Source organism: Balaenoptera physalus (assembly GCF_965194825.1).
Source record: "Balaenoptera physalus genome assembly, chromosome: 12".
NCBI classification, from domain to species: Eukaryota; Metazoa; Chordata; class Mammalia; order Artiodactyla; family Balaenopteridae; genus Balaenoptera; species Balaenoptera physalus.
This window is the reverse complement of record NC_138897.1, coordinates 2757687-2780918: the sequence shown is the minus strand read 5'-3', so window position 1 is coordinate 2780918 and position 23232 is coordinate 2757687. Positions and strand designations below refer to the sequence as shown.

At 53.7% G+C, this 23232-nt stretch overlaps 1 protein-coding gene across 8 annotated transcripts in view; it reads right to left on the bottom strand.

Annotated features, from left to right (window-relative positions):
- The window catches only part of MBP (myelin basic protein), a 110458-nt gene that overhangs the window by 22073 nt on the left and 65153 nt on the right, over window positions 1-23232 (bottom strand). For 3 of the 8 annotated variants that reach the window (XM_082417748.1, XM_082417747.1, XM_082417749.1), the window contains 2 exons: window positions 12959-13380; window positions 6209-6286 (listed from right to left, as the gene is read on the bottom strand). The exons of 2 other annotated variants lie outside the window; for them this stretch is intronic. In XM_082417748.1, the coding sequence (XP_082273874.1) occupies window positions 6209-6286; window positions 12959-13380 (500 nt within the window). The remainder of the gene's footprint in view (window positions 1-6208; window positions 6287-12958; window positions 13381-23232) is intronic. 3 more of the 8 variants (XM_082417752.1, XM_082417750.1, XM_082417751.1) reach the window with 1 other exon arrangement.

The window sequence follows — 23232 nt, the reverse complement described above, 5'->3', positions numbered from 1 at the left end:
AGTCTGCAACGTTCTATTTTGTTCGTGTGGTTAAAAGCATCTAACTAACCAGCCATCCAACGAACAAACATCTTTGATACTTAATCCTTCAGTTTACAGGCTGAACACGACACAGTTGTGCACATATCCACGAAGTGGCATTAAGGATACACGCCTTTAGTAGATGGTTTCACCAGTGGTCCAGAGACACGGGGAGCAGAGGAACTTGCATTCTCCTTTCTTCCGCCGGAGAAATCTTTGATTTTGTGGCATCCTCAAGAAACCCAGATCCAGGCAGCTAAGCGGTTCATCTCTTTAACCTGTTTGGAACCACAGACTATAACGGTGTCACTGTTTTTCTGAACTGCCGACAATGAGGGAGAACAACAGAGTAAGACTTGGGATCAATAAAATGATCTTTTTTTCTTGTGAAAGTGCTAAGAAAACCAAATATGCTTCTTCCGTACTGTTTTCTTTATATTTAAGAACCACGACACGTAGTTCACTATGAAACGGATATACTTTTTCTGCCTCTTTCCTCTTGCTTCACACTTCTTTCGATGGTTTATAAAACTCCTTCACCGCCCTCAGAAATCTTGTTTCGGTGATTTGTCCTCCTTAAGGACTTCCTGAAGGAGGCAGCAGCATATCTTGTGCTGAATGACTCTTGTCCGTGGCTGCCCTGTCTGTCTGCCCTTCTACCTCTCTGTAGCCCTTTGGAAGGACGGGCTGTGGCAGCTTTATGCCCCTGTGGCGACTGGCCCAGGTGGTGAGCTAGTTGCCAGTAAAATAAGTACTCTGGACTAGAGCATGTGACCCTAAGGTCACAGGCCTGTAGAAGACATGACACATCTGGCTGGAAACTCTTCGAGCTATGAGTCTCCCCCTTTCAGAGCTGGTCTTGATGAACACGGCGTGTTTTAATCCCCACACCCTGACCGCACGATGCTCTCTGGCCGTTCCCGGAAATCACTGGATCACGAGGTTATCTTGGGCCTTTTGGGCGCGCTCCTAGTTTTGCGTATACATGTTTTTCAGAGGAAGCAATTGCTCCGTTTCTGGTCAAACAGCTTCTAATACGCCTCAAGAGAGAGCATTAGATTTTTTCTGGCAAGGTCAAGGCATTTAGATTTTGCAATCGGGAGAGAATTCTTTGCCGTCTGAATGACCTACGCAGTTTTGCCCTACGTTTTTGCCCTTGGCAAGTTTAAGAATATGTTTGTTCCTGAATCATTGACTCGAAGGAGTTTAATTAAAGCCGTGGGCTTTTTCTTTCTTTAGAGAAAGCCGTGCAGTATCAGCAGCGGGCTTTTCTCAGTTACGGGGGAGATTCACAGGCAGACCTTCGATGAGGTGGAGATGTTCGGTGGCCTGCTGCCTGTTCTGGTGACACGTTGCTTCTCAGATACTGGCAAGCGAGAAGGCCGGCGGGGCGCGGTCTGTGCGGAGGTGTGGGTGGTCCCCGGTCCTCCGCTCAGCCGGGGCTGTTGCCTGGCCGGTGATTAGAGGCGCCGGTTTCCAAGCTGGAGAGTTTACCCTCTTAGCAGCCTGTGAAGCCGAAGGCGGCGGGCTGCGGGAAGCACGGCGGCTTCTGGTTTCCTCCGTGATGTTTCACCGGAAACGAGGACACCGAAGCCCCCGCCGCCTCTGCGCCGATGGCTTTGCCTCCACGGGACGGCCGTCCACAGACCGGGCTCAGAGGCCTCCTGGCAAGGACAGAACGAAAGCTGGGATGCGGTCATGAGGTCACCCTGGACACCGGCACACGGGAAGTCGGGGTCACGTGTCACAGCCGGCGCGTCCGCTCGTTCAGGGAGCGTGTGGTGGCTGCGTGGCCCGAGGGGGGCGCACCTCGGGCGGGGCTCCGAGGCCCGGCCTCCGCTCGCGGGCCAGGATGGTGGAGGAGGCGGCGGCGCGGTGACAGGGGCCCGGCCAGAGCTGGCAGCTGCCGCCACGTCGGCGAGGACGCCGCCGACCGTTGCGTTTTCCACCCACAGCTCCGTCTTCTCGTCCAGACGGGATGCGCGGCCGCCCCTGGGCCGTCCCGCCAGGGACGTGAGGCTCCCTCTGCGGTGCCCAGGCCACCCGCGCTTGTCCCATGGGCAGCTCCTCCCTCCTCGTCTCGGGCAGCCCGGGAGAGCTCACAGCCGAGGCCTGGGCTTGTTGTCCCCGCAGGGGAGGCTCACCGCCGTTTCCCGAACTCAGGCCGGCCGGGCTGGCGCTGAGAGCGACGCTCTTGAACGTGGGTGTGGAGGCCTCCCGTGTCTCCTTCCACAACGGCGAGAGGACAGGCTAGATGTCAGCCTTAACCGCTCCGGCTCTTTTCCTTGCGCCCAGGCACCCATGTTTAAAGACCTCAATGTGTGGAAAGTACGCAGAAGACTTCCCAGCATAAACATCAAACTATCAGCTCAGCAGAGGCGTAAACCAAACAATCGCCCGGAAGCCTTTGCTTGGCTTAGAATTCAGTAGTCTCCTTGCGCAGAATGACAGCAAGCGGTTTAAGGGATGCAGAGTCTGGAAGATTATTTTGGAAGAAAAGCCAAGTTGCAACAGGCTTTCCTGTAAGTGAAGGCCGCGGGCCCGGGCGCAGCTGCACTGGGGGGCAGCCCGTCGCTGGGGTGGGGGGAGTAGACCACGGTCCCCCAGGAGAGGCCCGGCCCCAGGACCGCCAGTCGGCCTCCGCCCAGGTGGGCAGGGCCCCACTTGCTCTGATCTGGGTCCCCATGGCCAGACCTCCAGGGCCCATCAAATCCATCCAGCTCTGGTCGGAGCCATTTGCTTGGACATCGTGAAGAAATCGATTGAGAAAACCTGACGGCTAAATACGAGGGAAGCCTCTGGAAGGCTTTCCATGTGAGTGATGCCTGGGGTCTGGGGGCCGTGCTTCCCGGGAGCAGAACAAGAGCCCACAAGCCTAAGGCACGGAGTCACCCCGAGCACCTCGGGGCTGGCGGGGCTGGGCTTACGAGAGGCCCCTGGAGACCTCAGGAAATAACCATGGAGTCTTAGTCTTCAGAGAGATGTTTGCAGTCACCGACTCTGACCCCTTTGCCTTCTGGGTGAGGAAGCTGAGGCCTGAGAGCAGGAACCCAGGAGCTGACGGCCAGAGCTGGGGCGGCCTCGCAGGGTCCCTGCGGGAAGCGGGCCTGACGCGCCCTCGATGCGCCGGCGGCTTCTGGATGTTTCTCTCCCTCAGCACGGGGGCCCGGGGCGTCGGCAGGGCAGGCGGTTATTTCTGCTGTCGTGTGCTTTTCAGGCCAGGAAAGGAGGCTCAGAGCAGACACACGGAGGCTGAGCAGTGAATGAGACCTACCACGCGGGCTTCCGTCCTTACGCTGTGCTCCTGCAGGGGCTAGGAGTCCGACTCCTTAACCCCCAAGCATCCTGGGGACAGCTGGCTGGGGGGTCACAGCGGGCAGGCGGCTCTGGGCGAGCCTCTGGGCACCTCCCGGGCCGGGCGTCCAGGCAGTGTCCTCTCCAGGCCGCGAGGACCGGTTCCCGGGGTCTGTGGGACGCAGGCAGAGGGGCTTAAGGAAGCCAGTGAGAGCAGCTGACGGGCGTGGGGACAAGGGCTTCCCCCTCTGTTCTTCCTGCATCTCCAGGGCCCAGATGTGCAGGTGGGGTTACTTGGGCGAGGCACTTGCTCCGCGCTCCCCGCCCTGGGCACCTCTCCAGCTCCTTCCATCGCAGGTGCCAGGCGCTCTGGGTCACGCAGCTTCCAGAGGCCCAGCCGTGCGGAGCCAGGGTGACATGATGGAGAAACCAGAGGAAAGGCTCTGCCTGTCTCCCCACGGAGCTGTCTTCCCTGTTGTATATCTGCTCCTTGATTCTGCCTTGGAATTTGTGCTTTCCCAACTTGCTTTTGGGTCCTCAAATATTATTTCATGCGTGGCCTTGGGCTTCCCACCTTCCATGGTCCTCTTCCAGCCCTCAAGGTCAGCCCTGTGTCAGAATCAAGAGAAGTGTTCAGGCTCCTGGGATCAAGGGACTCCTCGCAGGGGACCCAGTCCTGGGAGCGCAGCCACAGTGCTGAGCCCACTCGTTCCTTGGCGTGTAGTAGGTGGGGCTTTCTCACCCTTCCTGGTGTGTTTGTTCAGAGACAGACAGACAGAGAGAAGGAGGTCCGGGTGCAGGACGCCAGCCTGACATCGCTCACCGACTTTAGGTTTCTGAACCACAGGGGAAGGAGGACGCTTTCAGTCCCGAGCCGCCCGGTGGTCCCGCACCGCCATCCCCAGCCCCGGCGCCATCCCTTCGGCCGTGGCCTCACCCCGCGGCTCCTGTCCCCTCCGCAAGCCTACTCCACGTGCCCTTTGTCGTATTTTGAAACCACTTCTTGCCACCTGGCCCTTCAGTGCTTTCCCGTGTCCGGGGCCGTTAACGCTCCGAGAAACCTAAGCTCTTTCTTGAAATACTGAAGAATCCAGCGTGCTGGAGGAAGACAGAGTGAACAAACGGCAAAGGCAAAGGCCCGTAACTGGAGGCCGCGGACGCCCGGCCCCCATGCTGCGTCCCTGGGGCTGCTGTGTGGGACTCGTGCATTTCTGGCCAGGTTTGTACACGTGGGCACAGAGGTCTGTCTGGGATGAAGCTGTGGAGGGCAGGGCTGCTGCTCTTTTTCCGCCAACAGAGGAAAATCATTCTGCTGTAAGTTTCTTAACATCCCCAAATGCCAAAGCCCTGGCCTCTGGCCCTCCCCGCTCTGCAGTGCATCTGGGATTTCTGGCAATGTCTCTGCCTCTCGGTGGAGCGGGCCTGCTTTCTGATGGCGATGTGTCCCGTGGAGGGGAGGACGGGGGTCCCGGTGGCTTCAGGGCGCAGGGAGCACGTGGGTCCCCGTCGGGGCCTCTGCCCTCCCCGCCTGCCCGCCCGCATCCCCGCTGCCAGGAAACAGCGAGTGTCCGCCCCGGCTCTCCGCACTCGGCCTGGGAGCCCAGGGCCCCCCAGAAGGCCTCTGGGGCCCAGCCCTGGCTTCCTCGAGGCTGAGTCTGGACCAGGCCAAGGCCCAAGGGCCCCAGAGGTTATGTGCCTCCAGGGGGACGGGGCCCTCTCTACCTCCCTGGGGGTGGGGGGTGTTTGCTTTGAGAAGGAGCCACCGAGGGGCCCTCTGCACCGGTGAGCACGACGGTCACAACTGAAACACGATTCCGGCGGCAGAACCCCTCCAGCCCCCCTGCAGCTGTCACCTGGAGATGCGCCCCTGCCCACCCCAGGGGGCTTGACGGCAAGTCCCTCCCGGCAGCCAGCAGCCCGGGCACCGTTCCCGTGGCCGGGTCCTACGACAGGGTCAGGCCCTGGGCTCTGCGGCCGCTCTGCCAGCCTCCCCGGACCGACGTGCGGGAGCCGACCCTTTACATCGTGTGGATCCGCTCCTCCCCTGGGACCAGCCGGTCCCGCGGCCCCCTGCGGTCACACCGTCCCATGCGGGGCGGAGGGCTCCGCGGCGGGTCTCAGCTGCGGGCACAGCTCCCGGCTGCCTGGGTCCCGCTCCCCCGGCCCCCTCTGCTTCGTTTGAAGAGGAAGATCCAAAGCGAGACTCCTGGGGCCCCATCCTCACCCTCGGGGCTCAGTCGGAACTAGCTTTCCTGTCGCGTGCCACGTGGTTTCAACCTCCTGCGCTTTCCCAGGTTGGAAAGGCCGGTCGATGCCCGGGCACAGCGCCGGCTGGGGTCCGAGAGCACAAGTCTAGGCGGGGCCGTGCCCCCCGCGAGCTGGGTCTGACCCGGCCGATCGCGCGCCTCCCCCCGGGGTCGCCCCAGCCCGCCGTCCACGTGGTCGTCCCTACGGTCCCTACGGGCTCCAAGGGGCAGCCGGGAAGGAGGTCCTGCCCCGGGGAGCTCAGCTGGGCTGGCGCCTGGAAGAGCTCACTCACCTCGTACTCGGCGAGCGCTCCGTGTCCCTTAGGCGCCGGTCCTCCGAGGAGACGGGACCACAGGCGGGCCAAGGCCATGGCTGCCGGCCACCTCGGGGGCCGGGCTCGCTCCGGGAGCTTGTCCTCACCCTGGGCCCACCTCCGTCTGGGCGGGGCCCCCAGTCGTGGCCGCACATCCCTCGCGAGGACCCCCTTCCATCTTTGCACATTTTCCTTTGCTCGCTTCCCCTCAGGAGCTGCCCTGGTCAGTCCGACAAACGTGACCTTCCAAGGCTCCCGGGCTGGGGGCGAGGCCCCGGCAGCGCCTGCGCCGTCCCCGCGGTATGGCCTGGCCGCCGGGGGGCGCCGTCTTACCTGGCACACGTTGCACAGCCCGGGCGGGCTGCGGGCATGACGGGGCAGGGGGTTCCTGCTCTGCCTGAGCCACGCGACCTGCCAGAGGGACAGAGCGGCCACTGAGTCCACGTCCTCCAGCGGCCGAGCTCCTGGCGGCGGGGACGAGGGGCAGGCGAGCGGAGGGGGAGGATTAGAGGATGCGGCACGTGAGGGGGACGGAGGATGGACCAGACGATGGCCGGGGCTGGGGGACACGGGGAGGGAAGATGGCAGGGGACAGCCCCTGAGGGCCTGGGGGCAGAAGGAAGGACGACAGAGAGAAAGGAACAAGGAGAAAGGTTTAGGGAACAGTTATTTCCCGGAGTCTATTCTGGGGGCCTGTAGCTCATTATGTGACCAACTTTCCTTAAAAATGTCGCCGGCACCAGACATGTAAGATTTCCAAGCCAGCTTCACGTGAAGAGCTGAAAGGGCTTTTCCGAGTCTGTAATGGAACAGATTTTATTTTGTTGTATTTTTCTTTTAGAGCAAGCGTGTTCGCGTACACTCTGGATTTACAAGTAGGAGTCTTTCCTGCTCTGTGGGGTTAACTGTGGCTCTCACAGTTTGGTCCTCTCAGTTTGCTCCAGCGTGAAAGGGAGTCACTTCAGGAGCAACGGAGCGTTCAGAAGTCATGCTAGCCGACCACCTGGAGTTATACGTTCTCACGGCTATTCTTCTTTGCTGTTGGTGACATTTAGGAGCTTAATATTAATAGGGACTTGAAATTCCTCCGTGAGCTGTGAATGAACCTGAACTCTATTGTTATAAGTCTTCCTAAATAGTATTTGATCCTAACTGAGCGCGCTTTCCCTATTCTATCGGCTACGAGACAGTTTCTGCCGAATCAACCAACGTTGAGGGATGTGGTGGAGAGAATATTATTACAGGACCAAGGTAAGGGGCCTGCAAGAAGTTCCTCTCTTTTGACCTGCTTAGTAAAGGGAGGGTCACCAAAAAAGACAACTTAAAAAAATCACATGCAAAATGGCAAGAGAGAAAGAGAGAAAGAGGGGGAGGGAGAGAGAGAGAGACAGGGAGAGCCTCATAGGGGTCAAGAGATGAAATCAGTGTAATAGGTTTCAAGACATGTCTTATATTGGCTACAGATGAAATGGATTTTTAAAAACCAGGTTAACAGTTGGTTATGCCTGGAAATAAGCAGTAGTTACGACACAGGAAAATATCAACGCATTCTAGAAATATTACCGCAAAGTGAACACACTAGAGTTTCCAGAGGCAAGTCCGGGCGAGCGTGTACTTAGCTGTACACCTCACAATCACTTTTCTCCTCATGGGAGAGGCTACTTCTATACTAGCAAGAAGTACTGGCGACTTTAACGCATGGTATTGGGTACTTAAATAAGACCCCTGAGTACTTATTTAGAAGCACACCTCAGTGGATACGCCTGTGGATTCTCTGCCTTGATGAGGCCAGGCTGTCCCCGCTGAGGGTGAAAACCCTCAAAAATGGCCTGTGGTCCATGCCTACACTTGGTCCAAAGGCAAAGAAGAATTTTCTAGTCTTCTATTTAGGACCACATCCCTTCTTAATGAAGAGGTCAATCTCTCTGCGACATTTTTAGGCGGCTCTGGAGGCTGGTGTTAAGGCCCCTCTGCGGCCACCCCGGCTTCCTGGGTGCTGGCCACGCAGCCTGGGGCAGGGATGGCCCACGGCTCTGAGATGGGGTGGCCCCCTGGGCGACAGACTGGCCCACGGATGCCTCCCTGACGGCTTGCCCCTCCTGCAGCGGCAGGAGGAGGGAAGACAGCTCTCTCCGTCTGTGTGAGAGCAGAGGAAGGTTCTCCACCTCGTGTCCAGACGTGCTCAGGATCAAAAGGGAGAGCGTCTCCAGCAGCAGGAGTGGGGCACCAGCAGGGCGGGAGGAGAAAAGGCAGGAAGGCCTCTTCCGGAAGTCGTGTGTCACCCTCTCCGCCTTTTACTGTTTCTCATGGAGCAGGATGATTTCCGAGTGCTTAAGAGTGTGGTGATGTCCATAATGGAAAAACTCTAAGATAACCTATCAAACCAGAGTGTGAGAAGAGATTTCTCCAGTTCTGGAATGCTAAATCCATACTTAGTGATTTCCACGAGAGATCGAGGGAGTGTTTTTTTCCCCTAATGATGAGATATTCCCTCAGATGTCAAGCTAAGCTCTCCATCAACCGGTAAGAACGGCCTGTTCCTTCTACCAAAAGGAACATTAACAATGATGGAAAGCAACAACATAAAATGGAAGTGAGTTTAACAGGAGATGAGTTAGGACAGGGTCTGATGGCAGGATATGGGCACAGACAAATGCAAGACAGATCAAAATTAATTCCATGCCTTTGCGCTTATTTCTAGTTTACCAGCGACCCCAAACTTACCCTCAATTTCACAAACTAACTGTCATCCTTAAAAGAGCCAGCCTGCCTCTACGTTCAGGTTCTCCGCTGTTTCTTCTACCCCCTGGTATGTACCCTCCCAGGGAGCCCAGGCGGGGGCCGTCTTTCCTGTGCTCAATCACTCGGTAAATGCTATTGAGGGTCCCGTGTCCCAGACACAGGGGAGAATACAGTCATTTCCCCCAACGTGTACAGGACGGTGCTTTGAGAGAAACACTAAAAACCTGAGGCAGAACAAGAACAGTCCTAACAGAAAGACCGGGATACTGAACTGCCAGTGGAGAGAAAAGAACAGAATGTCTGTGTGTAAAGCAGAGGCGTGAAAACTGTGTGCAGAAGGGGGGTGCCTGGGCCCCCAGACTCACCTGTTGGTTGGTTGCTGTGTCAGAAGGTCATGAAAATACCAGTTACACCGTGTGCTTAGTAAAGGGAGGGTCACCAAAAAAGACAACTTAAAAAAATCACATGCAATTAGTCTGTTAAAATGTTTAATAAGTGCATAAAAAGGAAGAAATATATAAAAAGCAAAAGGTCATCACAAAATCAAATCAGAATACAATCACCAGAAGGCAATCGGCATTAAATACATCAACATAATCTACAAACGTTTCACTCAGAGGACGCAGCAGAATCGCTGCCAACACAGGGGCATACCATTCTGATTTATCTCTCGCCTGGTTAAAGACAGCGGAGGAGTGAGACCTCAGGAGGACACAGCACAGCGCTGGGAGCCAATCAATAATTGATCCACAATTGATCAGGGGAATGATACTTCAGAAGGAATTCCTGTAGGAAATCTCAAAAAGTGTTTGTTTGGGTGCAGAAACACATATGCTCAGCATACAGGGATTTTTCTCTAGAAAGATGTCTGGCCAAATCTCTTGGCAAACTGATGTACTGAGTGGCTGGGTCGTGGCCACATAGACTCACGTTAGCTGAGATCCATGTTACGTACATTGCTGCATCGTGAGCGGACACACTCTCTGCTGAAATGAGCGAGTGCAGCTCCACCGGCCCCCGACTTCAGGGCTAGACTCACACGGGGTGGGGTACCCTGCTCAGACACTGCCTGCCGTGTCCTTCATGTCACCTCCAACTGTCACCCTCCCCAGGGGATTACAGAATACATCTCTAACATTAGGGTGCCATGTTAACGGTGAGGAGTTAAATTACTGTAGAACTAAAACATGTTAAATGAAATTGAAATGCAGTGGAAAAAAAGGCAGGAAACAGAACATTGTGATTAATTTGCAAGACTGCTTATACCCCAGGGCACTGAATGACAGCAAGCGTTCTTATCCCACACAATCAAGACTAGCGGCAGGGAAGTCATGCTGGATGCTGATGACGGATGCTGAGAGCAGCATGTTGTAAATGCAGCTCTGACTGTAGTCAACAGAGGAAAACAGGTACAACCACCAGCACAGAAACTTGCTCTGAAACACCTGTAGGAAAGTAGACTGATGCGGAGGACGGTGAGACAGGTCTGTCCCCTTGCGTCCCTACCGGGGGGTGTCTGGGTGTCACATCACTGTGGCCACCCTGGCTATTGTCCAAGCTACGGGTCACGATGTTGCGGTTAAGCCTGAGGATACAGTGCTGGCCCCGGAGCGGCGGGTCTGACGGGTGGGTAGGTGGGGCAGCTTAGGGGACCCCTCCAGCCGCTAAAACTGACCAAACGCAGTGGCATCTCCGTCCTGACCACCCGCCCATTCCTCACAGGGCCCCAGGTTCCAGGGACTTGGAAACCTGCTTCTTAAAGGCAACAACTCCGCCTTTCTTTCTTCCTGCCACAAAGGCGCGTGGTCTCGTGAATGCACTTTTCATTTATGGCTCTCGAAAGAATATGCCGCCTCAAGGAATTTGTGTGCGCTTTGCTCGAATGTCAACTGCCGGCCGCACAGAGGGTGGGTGTGTTGGTGCATTCCCAGGGCAGGGGGCACGCGCTGCTCACCCAGGGGCCACCCCACGTGCCCTCGGAGGAGGGGGGCAGGCGACAAACAGCCCCTTTTCTGGGAGCCAAGGGCTCCCATCAGTTTCACACGCTTCACCCCAAAGGACCTTTCTAGCACCTAACACAATGAGGGCTCTCCTGATTTATAAACAGAGCAAAGCGAAAATAAGATCAAAACCAAAAAATAAGCCCACACCAATAAATACCCCAGGCTTCTAGGCCATTGCGGGTGTGTCACTGGGTGTAGAGTGTATTATGCTTACACCTCCAGAGTTTAAAAGTGAACAAAGAATCCACAGTAAGATAGGTGAGCTGAGCAAGATTGCCAGTAAGGCCCGCTGCATATTCTCAGCAAAGATACTCGACAGGAATGTATCCCTAGCCTGTGTCTGTAATAAGCAACTATGGATATGATTTTGCATTCGAACTCTAATGGATTTCTTTGGCATCAAAGGGCAAGGCTGCTCATTCGAAAATCTTCTTTACTCAACATCCAGTAGTGAACAGAATTGATACTTCAGAAGTTCTAAGTCAATTATTTAAACATTGTTTTTATGTTTAAAAATCCTGTGAAAATGTTTTGATTTCTCTGAATCCTTGATAACCTAGCAAGACTAGTTTGTGAAGTGGATGGCTACTTCTGAGGCTGGAATCTTTTCTTTGAAAATGTTGAAGAATATCAGACTTGATGCAATCAAGGTTGTACTTTTACATAAAGGAAGAAAAACATGTATGTCTAATATATATTCATTTTGAGATGAGGTCACAACAATTGACATAAATGCTTTCACGATTTTATTTTAACTTAACCCATTACCACCGAAATGAAGCTTGTTTTGTAATATATGCTATGCAGCTGCTTAATCTCTTCTGCACAGTTTAAATATATTTTTCCTGTTCTTTGGGTTAAGCAGAATAGTTTAAGGTTTCAAAACTGTCGATGCTGCATGCATACGGGGTGCTTTGCATAATAGCAAGACTTGATTAGGCAGTCAGGGTCTGGTGTGGTTTGATAGCTGTGCTTGATAAAGCATCTCGGATTGAAATCAGCATTAGAAATAGGTCAGAAGACCCACATTTCAGGGTGAGGGAAGACTGCCCCCAAGTACAGGACACTGAAGAAACCAATCAGAAAATGAATTCTATAAGCACAAAAGGTACATGGAGTTTATTCACAGGAAGTCCTGCCAAGTGCCACGTGACAGATCTCAGCTCCCAGCAGGTCCCCGAAAGCTCAACGCTCCTTAACACCACACAAAAGGCACAGTTGACACCTGTGTTTATCTCCAACAATTTCAGGATCGTCAATAATTTTAAGAACTGTAGTTAGAGACTAAAGCAAATTCGAGAAACTCCTGAACTCCCAGTGCCCCGGTGTTGATGACGCTATAGGACCACGATGACAAGGGCCTCAGCTCCACACTCGACTCAGAGCCCCTTACAACTTCCCAAAGGCCTTTCAGGATAAGCACAGGGCACAGCCAGAAGCAAGGCTGCATCTTAGGTGTTTTGTGAGCACACCCAATAAACCAGGGGCTTTTTTGAAAAACCTCAGTCCTTCCAAAATCACCCGGCTATCCGACGCTCTGAAAATCAGGCGCCGCGCATGCGATGTATTTGCTATCGGAATGCCACTTGGGGGTTAGCTTTTCAATGAAGCATCAGCACAGATGATCTATTCACAATCTAGTCCAGAAGCCACTTTCACAAACTGGACCACAATAGGAGCAATTTTCTCCTGTGATACATTTTTATCTACAGAACATTTAAATAATGAAACTTCACAAATTCTACATTCAAATGAATGGAATAACAAACGAATACAGTTTTGATTCACAGACACACTCATTTAATCCCTCACACTCATTTATTTCCCTAAACAACTCAGACAAAAGAGAACGTCTGCTCGAGGCGAATTTAAATTTCGAGTTTGTTCAAAAGTCCTCAATCACATCCTTGTTGCAAAGCAACACGAAGCTAGCGGCGCTGAGTCTGGGAAAACGTTGGCAACAGCCCAGTGTGGAGCCCCGAAGCGTGGGCGGCAGAAGCCACTTCAGCCCTAAAGCCCCCAAGCATAAGACACAAAAGACCACAGTGCCCACATCCACACCGCCCAGGAGATGTGAACTCAGAACGTTCTCCGTTCCTGGACCACATCCTGACCGCATCCCTGGTGAGCAGGGGAGAGAGCGTGAAGTATCGAAAGCAGTGACCCAGGCCCCTCCCAGGAGCCCGTAAGCATCTCCAGCAAGGACAACACGTCTCCCCAGACAGCACAGAGGCTGTACTCCCTCTAACGGCTGAGTTCACCTGCGGATTCCCTTCCTTTTCCGCTTACACCACCTGGGAGGCACGACCTGCACGCGCCTCTACTCCTCAGAGCTCACCTTGCCCGAGCCCCGCTTGGGTGCACCCCTGTCCGCGCCAAAGAAGCGGCCGAGGGAGTCGAGGATGCCCGTGTCCCTGTGTCTGGGGAGGAAGCCGTGCCTGGCGTGGTCCATGGTGCTCGCCGAGGCCAGGTACTTGGATCTCTGGGAGGGTCTCTTCTGAGCCGCCATCACATCCAGGCCCTCGGGAGCAGCCGCGCTGTCTTCTTGGATGGTCTGGAGCTCGTCTGACTCTGAGGGCCGGTCTTTGAAGGTGTTGTCCTCCCTCCCTGGGGCATCTCGGGAAAAGAGGCGGATCAAATGGGGGCGGCCCCCGGGGTCAGCTGGACTGGCATCCGGCCAGGCATTCTTCGGGCCCGCTGTGCACTTGGAGTCTGTCACCGCTGTGTCCTGCAAGGGGGTCCCATTGTTCTGGTCCACATCTGCAAACAACAGTGAGATATGAATACGGCTGTGCAAAGCGGGGTGGGGACAATGCCGCTTTCTTCCCGGGCTGGGCGACCGGCCGTCTCCCAGCAAATCCACAGGGTGCGCAGGCGCCAGGGAGCTCCATGCGGCCCCGGACTGCCTTGGGCAGGACCCATCCGGCCCGAGCATCCTGGCGGCGGCTCTGTGTCTCAGAGGCCCTGGGAATTGTCTCAGGTGCTCCAGATCCGGCACGGGGCCTTCCCGAGCAAACAGGGCCGGGCACACAATCTCCCCTAGGTGCTGCCACTCCTGCCCTGGGGGGCTCCAGGGTTGCAGGTGCCTCGATGGCATGTTTATCATCTAAAAGGCTACTGGTGCCTAAGCAAAGCGTGTTGGGAGCACTTATTTGACAAAAGGTATTTTTAGCATTCTTGGTAAAAGTGGAACTGCCCACACCTTTTGCAATTCATGCCTTAAAGACATGGGACACTTAGAATTCTTTAGTCCCCAGCGTCCACAAGAGGCCTCTTGCATGAGAGAGAGCTGCTTGTTCACGACATTTTGGTTTGGCTTCTCCTCTGTAAGCAGCAACAATCAGAAAGTTTAAGTGGAAACGGGGTAGTTCATGTGGCACACCATCCTCCCTTAGCTTTTTACAAAAATACACAGTATTTCTCTCGAGAATGACAATACCTCCATCTTGCTCTCAGTTACCACAGGTGGGTATAAATGAATGTCATGTAGTTAGGTTCTTCTCCAAAGTTTATTACTTTTCTACGGCAAATGTGGCTTTACTCACACTATCCATCCATCAAACTGCCTAGAAATCTATTTACTAGCATTTACCAACAGCATCCGACCACCCATCCACCCATCCATCTATCCACTGTCCAACCATCCATCCATTATCCACCCGTCCATTCACCATCCACCCATCCATCCACTTATCCACCCGTCCATCCACTATCCAACCATCCATCCACTTATCCACCCGTCCATCTACGTATCCACCCATCCATCCACAATCCAACCATCCATCCACTTATCCACCCGTCCGTCCGCCCACCCAGCCACCCATCCTTACCAAGCACCTAGCAAGCGTAATGTCCCCTGCACTAGGCGAACAAGATGTGGTCCCTGTCGCATGAACACAGATGAAAATGAACGTTACGGGTTGAATAATGTCCCCGCAGATGGTGTGTCCACATCCTAATCCCCAGTACCTGTGGATGTGAACTTATTTGAGGGTTAGGTCTTTTGCAGATGTAATCCAGTTAAGATGGGGTCTCACTAGAGTAGAGTGGGCCCCGACCCAATGACCAGTGTCCCTGTGAGAAGAGGGGGATTTGGATGCAGACACACACACACAGAGGCCACGTGGCATGGAAGCAGACCGTGGCCTGGTTTGTCTACAAGACAGCGTTGCCGGGAACACGGGGAAGCGGGTGACCCGGGGCAGACCCTCCCCCCGAGTCTTGGGGAGCGTGCTGCCCTGCCCACACCTGGGTGCCCACGGCTGGGTGTAGGTTCCTGGCCTCCGGACCCGAGAGGGTAGACATCCCTATTGTTTTCGGCCACCCCGTTTGTGGTAATTCGTGCGGCTGCTGCAGGAAACAGATGCAATGTGTAATTTCATGTTGAGTAACGACATGAAAGGAAACAGCAGGATAAGGGGCGTCAGGAAGGCCCCCTGAGGGGACCGCTGGATGACACGGGAGTGTGGGCCGAGGGCGGGGTGGCCGGGGTGGGGGGACGTACTTCTGCAGAGAAGGACGCCCAAGACAGGGTCCTCGGGAAGGAGCTTGGCTTGTTCACCGGGGAGAAGCAGGAAGGCCTGGAGCCCGAGGGTGCAAGGCTTAAGGTGCTGGCCGGTGAGCGGGAGGAGGGAGTAGATGGGGAAGGGGGATGGTGGGGGGGAGGGGGTGATGGAGGAAAGAGGAGGGGGGATGGTGGAGGGAAGAGGTGAGAGGAGGATGATTCAAGAGACAGGCCAGCCAGGCTGTGCAGGGTTTCAAGGGCTGAGGCAAAGGGTTTTGTTCGCAGAAAGTGCCCAGAGACAGCCAAGGAATGGGGTGTGGGTGGGACCAGACTTCAAGGGAGGAGAAGGCTCAGCCTGCAGGTGAGCACAGGTGCGGGTGAGCACAGGTGCGGGTGAGCACAGGTGGGAGGGGCTATGGTCAAGGGAGAGATAGGGTGCAGGGCCAAGCTCATGTCCTTGGGGTGCCAGGAAGGAACGGCACATGGCTGGGGGATGACTGCAAGGAGGGTCTTTCCTTTTGTTATATGTATGCGGGGGAGTTTTTATATCTACAACCCTTACTTCCACAAATATATAAATAACAAAAACCGAGTGATTCCACACTCCTTTAACAAAATCATAGGGGCCAAGAGACTGTCCCATGGGTGACACTCATCGTGCAGTCAGTATACTGACTTATGTTTCCAAAGCAGAGTAACTGACTCCCAACGGATATCATAAATGTTTGCCGGAGACCAAGTACCAGGCAAACAGCCAGACACTGGGATCCTGCAGTCTTTTTTCTGCTCCTAAGAGGGTGCACACAGCTCTCAGGTGTGCCCAACGCCGGCCATGCTACAGGCCTTATAAATATGTCACTTAGAATATGGCACATCTTTTATGACCACTGGTTACTTGAACCACATGAGAACACCAATATTTATCACATATCAAATCTCTCACTATCGTAGCAACGTGAAAAAGCACCATGAAGAATGCTGTGGCCGGCACAAAGCTGTAGATTTTTGCAGGGATGCAATCCTAATTTATAGGTTGCAACAGAAAGAGTCTGATTTTCAAGCTGTGCTTTAGATTCTGTGGCTGATATAAATTAACGCAAATGTAAAGGGGAAACAGGCACTATATTGTACATGATTAAATGCATTAACGAAACACAAGCGCCTCTGAATACTAATATTTTTACAACAGTTGGCTTTTGTGTCTCTGAATATGGGTATTTGTGAGGCACAGAGAAGGGCGTTTGTGTCCTGAAAGTAGCTTCTCCCAGGACGCAAGGAGCACAGGGAGAAGCTAAAATCTGTGGCTCTGCAGCATTTTGGGTAAGGACAAGGGCAGTTTCAATTTGTCAATTAATAACAGCTTTAATCGAATTAAAGTCCAGGGCAGAGTTCTTTCTAGACTCTGTCTGGAGCAAAGCCTCTAGTGCACAATGTGAGGGGCACACGTCTGGCTCTACCCAAACATGCACTTATAATTCTCTCTCTATTATTGTACCAATTCTACAGGAAATTGCACAAAAATGTCTTAAAAAACCCCACCTCCATCTAATGGCTAAAATGACCCCAGGAAACTTAGGGAAACGCACTGGACTTCTGGGGGTGGTGATATTAAAATCACGAATTGCTCCCTGGACGGTCTCTGAGAAGCAGAGGACGTCACCGGCTGGAGGGTGGCTTCTGGGGCACAGAGACACCCCCCCCCCCCCGGAGAGCAGGATGGTGACCTTGGGGCAGTGTTTACTCTTTAGAGCAACTCACAGTGTCACCACCCGAGGGAGGCTCCAGCCCAAGGTCTCGGCAGCACCACCTGGGCCTGTGGGTCCTCAGCGTCCCACCTGCCCAGAGTCAGGGCCTGCAGGGCGTCCCCGAGAAGGGCCCTGGAGGCTGAGCTTGACCCCCGTGCTCCGCAGCAAGGGCCCCGAGCCGCCTTTGGTATCTGCGGTCCTCAATGGGGAGGGGGGGCCATGCGCTGGCCTCCGGCACCTCGAGCCCGCTTCAGCAGCACACGCAGGGATCGGGCGTGCTGGGTGCCCCCCAGGGCCACCCCTCCGGTAAACGCAGTGTCCGGTCACAGCCCAGAGGCAAAGCCGAGCGCTCGCTGGATGCTCTGTGCGTTACCAGCAACCCCGCGAGGCAGGTCGTTTTACGAGCCCTTTTACTCATGTGAGGAAACCGAGGCAGAGAAAAGTGAAACAGGATTCGACGGAGGCGGTGATGTGCATTCTGGGTCCCCAGCTGCCATCTACGTTCTGCCGACTGCAGACCATCCCCAGCTATGGGCGCCCCGCAAGCCTGCGCCAGCCCCTGCTGGCTTGAACTGGCACTAGGTTTTGCCTCTCAGGGTCACATGTAACTGCAGATGACCGATGGCTAAAACGTTTCTGTTTAACAGAGAGGGACCGACCGGGAGAGATGGAAGCACATCCTAGAGCGCCGCCATCCTGAGCTAAGAGCCCAGCCTGGGCCCCACCTGCAAGACACAGGGCCCTGGAAGCCCCCAGCGCTCTGCAGGGCTCTGTTCGCCCACCTCCCGCGACCTGCACGCATAAGCGTCTGCTCACAGTTGACTACATCCGCTGTCCTTGGCAGAATATGTTAATGACTGTTAAACACCCAAAAAGGCTGAGTTAGGGAATCCTGAAAATCATTATTTTCTATGATTCCATATCATTTTTGCTATAACCAGAAAACGACACACATCACATCTTCATATAAGATCATCTCAAAGAAATTGTGATGATGAAGTGAACCTTGTTCTATATTTAAATATGACTGTTTTTACCTAGACTGTGTGTCTTATGCTTTTTTCCATCACAGCCATGGAAATCATATTCTATCACCAACTTTCATCAAAACCTCATGTGTGCGTGCATGCGTGTGTGTGTGCAAACATGAGAACACACACGGATGCCGAGGCACACCCCAGACCCAAATAGTCAGAAACCAGAGGATGGCCCCCCTTTCTGCATTTTTTTTTTTTAACAGGCCGGGGTGGAGTGGGCAGTGAGTTATTCATTCTCCCAGTTACTTGGTTTTTGCCCTTTAACCGAGCATTGTACGCGGTCAGTGACACCTCCTGTTCACCCAAGCTCAGAGCACGTGATTATCAGGGAAGGTCAGTGTCAAAGATGCTGATGACCTGGAGCCCGTGGTGGTGTCGGGTGTTTCCCACCCTCGGTGTCCTGTGGCCCCGAGTGCTCTTGTCGGGAGGCCGCGCCCGCGGGGAGAGGACTTGTCCCGCTGGAACTCAGGGCTTTTCCCGGCTTTGAGCTGACCCGGGCGAGCAGCTCTGTTCCCACCACCATGGGAACATCCTGAGTCTATCAGGTGAGGTCAGCGTGAGCACGGGCTGCGGCGTCACCTTCTGAGTTTGCCCGTTTCTCCAAATGCCACAGGCTCTCAGGTCAACAGGAATAGAAAGGATGTACTCAGTTTCTCAGAGCAGGACCGTATCGCTCATCAAACCAGAATAACACATAATACAGAAATCCCCTCTGTGAGTGCGTCAGCCTATTAAAGTTAACGACAAAATGAAAACCTTCTATCGGTAAGATATAAGTCATAGTGTTCTTCCTTTCACTACAATTAATTTAATGTTTCTTCCTATGATTAGAGAGGGATCGATCATAAGGGATCATCCTTCCATAACGGTTCATCCAACTATAATTTCATCAGGGAAGTTTAATAAGATTTCATCTTCACGGCTGATCAGATTGGAAACAATAAAAATGATCATCACTCACCCAGTCAGAGGTTTTGCCAATAACAAACTTTAAAAATGTGTGGTGGAGGCTTAGCCCACTGCAAATCATCACTGTTGGTTTGTTTTATTTGCAGGCATCATTCCCATCTCAACGGGAGGTTCCCAGACTTCACAGACCAGTAAAATAGCAGAAATTAAGGATGAGATCTTCATACTGGCATATCCAGAACTTCGAGAAGCTTCTATTTTATTTACAGCTAAGCTATAAAGAGAAAACAAGTAACTACCATGTACTAGCCTACATTTCACTAAAGAAAGAAAGGGAATTTGGGTATTAAAAGAACAGGAAAGGCATCATCTCAGAATAAAGGGCCGTGCCACGTCTTCTGGTCACTTTTTGACCCAAGAGGCTGCATCTGTCCACACACGCCTCACAGGCCCACCTCGAGTGGAGGCTCTGGGTCCAGCGCTGCTGGTGGCCTCCTGGGCAGGGCAGGGCTGGGACACACCAGGAAGTCCCAGGGTTCCAACAGACTCTCCCTGACCCGTGCAAAAGTCCCAAAACCCGAACACCATGCTGCCTTTACTGAACCCCTTAGAGCTTCTCACTTTGCCACCAACCTCTAACAGCTTCCCACAGGGGGGCTTTTGGTATATATTATAGATATATACTTTTCTTTTCCCCCGCATGACATCCATTCAGATATTCTGATAGAAAATAAAATCTGTTTCTTCATTCTGAGGGATCAGACTCACTGGTTGTACCTACATTTTTTTTGCTTGGTTTTAAAAACAATTGTTTTTGGTGGCCTATCTAATTGGGTTTGTAGCCCAGACTATAATTTTAGTTGACTATTTTAAATTACAGAAAAAAAAAAAATCACCCAGAAACTAAAGTCACAATTGAACTGATTTGCTAGGTCTGTCCCCCATCACAGGGATTTTTCCTGGCTCAAAACCATGGATTTCCAGTTTGCTGTCTCTGCCACTTCTTCCTGGTGGGTGTGACATACACAGTGTGCCCGGCTACAATCTCCTATGGATGCCCCGTGGAAGCCCACCCCAAGCGCTTCCTGGTTACCTTTTATAGGGCCTGAAGTAGAGACGATTGTCTAAGGAACTGCTGGGGTTCGTAAAGTTCACGTCCAGGCTGCTGGCACCAGGGCTCCTAGAAGCTCAGGCAGTGCTCCGGAGGCCCATCGAGGTCACCGGGACCCCGCCGTCCCAGTCCTTTCCCTGCCGTAACGTCGTGTGGTACCCGAGGCAGAAGCTACCTGGAGCCTGAGCATCCCAGCGACCTCGCATGGAATGAGGTGGTCACCTTCCTGGGTGGGGAGGGCACTGAGCCACAGTGGGGACGGGGCTCTGGGGCACTTGCGCACTTTCCGCTAGACGCACAGGGGCAGAAGTCAGAGCGGCTGTGAGCCCCGCTGCCCTGGCGCACTGCACAGTTTCCTCCTAAAGTGATTCGCAACCTGGTTTCCCAGCTTATAGTCGCTTGAGGAAGTATTATCCAAAAAGAAATCCATAAGCCCGAAAGCACCAAAGGTGCTACTTTCATAAATGTTCATAGGAATCCTTAGTTTCTAAGGAACAGATGGAAGGAACTATCACTGTGGAATCCACAAAAGGGAGGAAATCTTCAGTTTTTTGGTCTTCGATTTGCTGTTTTTAAACTCATGCTTTATAACTTATATTGTTCTTCCGTATTTTTTCCATCAGATGTCATCTTAAAGATCAGTGAGACCATCGACACCATTGTAAAATGTAGATTAGCACGACTGACACTATTTCAGGCCCTCTCTCACTGGGACAAGTTGACCTGGCAAATGTGTGACCCCAAGGTCAAGCCCTTCAGGGCGGGTGACCTGAATCAGAAGGGGAGAGGAAATCTGAAGTCACACGGCCTTCCTTAGAGTCAAGAAGAACTTAAGGGATACAGAGATGGTTGTAAGAACTAAAGAAAAGTTATCCAATACTTCAGCCCTTTGCAGAAGAGGTCTTATTTCCCAAAAACCAAGAGAAGGTGATTGGGTTTCCTACAGCTCAGGAAAAACGAGGCAGAAGCTCAGAACTCGAAAGTGAAATAGACAACACAACTGTCCTCAAGTGGCCTTTGTAAATTTCGATTCTCAGTTGGCTTCTGTGGTGGGGAGATGGTTTGGATCTGCTGTTGCAGGATTCTTCCCCGAGGCAGCTTTGCAGACAAGCAGTAACTCCGCAGAGCCTCCTGCTGACCCTCGCCTGCCCTGGCCGTCCCCTCCCGGCCCATCAGCGATCACGCAGAACCTTGGCCTCCTTCTGCAGAAACAGGCTCCAGCTCCACCCACCCCTGCCCGCCCGCCCGCCAAGCAGAGATTGTGCAGCAGGGAAGCTACAGAAAAAGGAGGTAGACATCGTTTCATCTGGTAGACCTGAGTCCTGGCCGGGATTCTCATTTTTGGGTGATGGTATGAAATTGGTCGAGTTTCCACGTTACTTTTCTCTGGGTCTGCTGATACATGTTACCTGACAGAAGAACATCTTGTGCCATCTCACGTGACCACCCACATAAGAAAGCACCGTGCCTGTCCCGTCTGTGGACCGTCAGCCCCTCTCCATCCTGGGGGTGGAGGCGCCGCACCGGCCGCCGGGCACGGGGTCTGCTGGGCTCGGATTGAACACGCATCCAGCGCCCTTCTTCCTGAAGCAGCCTGCCCGGAAAGGCCAGGCATCGGCTGCGGGGAGCAGCCCGCAGGCTCTGCAGCGCCTGTGCTTCAAGGGGCTGCCTTAAACCGACGGCCACAAACCAGGCTGTGAGCTCAGGGCCTTGGACAGAACCTCACGTTAAAGCGATAGGGACAAGCGTGCGGTCCGGGGTTGGGGGGGAGGAAGGGCAGGAGGGAGCCGCTCCTTACAAGCACCCGCTGCCCCCGGCCGGCCGACCCTCTGCGCAGGAGGGGCGCCGGGTGGGGTACGTGCGCGTCTCTGATGTGACCGGGCCCCTCTCTGCAGAGGAGCTGGCCACGCCCCTGGGCCCGTGGAGCCCTGGAATTTGCCAGTGTGGGCCAGGGGTAAGAGGACCCTCCTTGTTTGTGGAATACTTCTGTTCCTGGCACGCTGCACTCAGGGTCACCAGGGAGGGCGAAGGAACAAAAAGGCCCATGGTTGTGGCCTGTGGATTTGCTCCGGCAGAAATTCTGCATCTATGAGAGGTATGCGGCCGCCCGCAGGCTGCCTGCAGAGATTTCTTTAAAACTTCGCCACAAACGAATCTTACCAACCCACCCATCTCACACGAATGCCTCCTTTGTGGACCCAGAACATATAGTTTTTATTTGTTCTAAATAGCTGGCCCCTCAAACCCTCCCACAGCGGGGATGGGGTCACGGGCGAGGCAGCCTCGCGCGGAGCTGGAGCAGGACGAGGGGCTCCCCCCTGAGTCTGCACCTTCTCCATCGCACGACAGTGGTGACAGGCCGAACGCCCGGCCTCCCAAACCCGGCTAGTGTCAAGATGATGAGACTCCAAAGAGCCCGGTATTCACACGGTTCTGTTCCCTGGGCAGCCTCGGGATTCTTACAGTAACTCTGCACAGACTCGCGGAGGCTGCAGGATCCCCCGAGAAGGTGGCACCACAGGCACCACTACCAACTGCTTTCCAGTGGGGAGCAAATAAGCTAAAACAGGTACTCCTACCTCTAGGCCAATTTTACACATCAGTGCTCAACAAATGCTGGTGGCGTTAAACTGAATTTGGACTACAGGACCAGAGTCTGCTGTAGTCAAACCCAGCAGACCTTGATTTGGTTCTACCACCTACTATGTGACCTTGACCACATGATCTAATCTCTCAACGCCTCGGGTGCCTCACTGGCAAGATTGAACGAATATGTGGAGCTCCCTCAGGTCACCGTTCTGACGAGCACCTGAGGTGCACGTAATAAAATGTTCTTAGTACCGGTGCACAGTGAACTCTCAGTGGGGGCTTTTGTTATTGTTGCTATTATTACGATATTTATAAAACTAGTTTGGGAATACCTTGTGTAAGAACCCATACATTTTCCATCCACCCATCCATCCACCTACCCATCCATCTATCCATCCACTCACCCACTCACCCATCAGCCCACCCATCAGCCCTTCCATCCATCCATCCATCCACCCATCCATCCATCCACCTGTCAATCCAACCAACCATCCATCCATCCATCCACCTGTCAATCCAACCAACCATCCATCCATCCATCCATCCACCCACCCATCAATCCATCCATCCATCCACCCACCCATCCATCCATCCATCCATCCACCCACCCACCCATCCATCCATCCATCCATTCACCCACCCATCAATCCATCCATCCATTCATCTATCCATCCACTCACCCATCAGCCCATCCATCCATCCATCCATCCATTCACC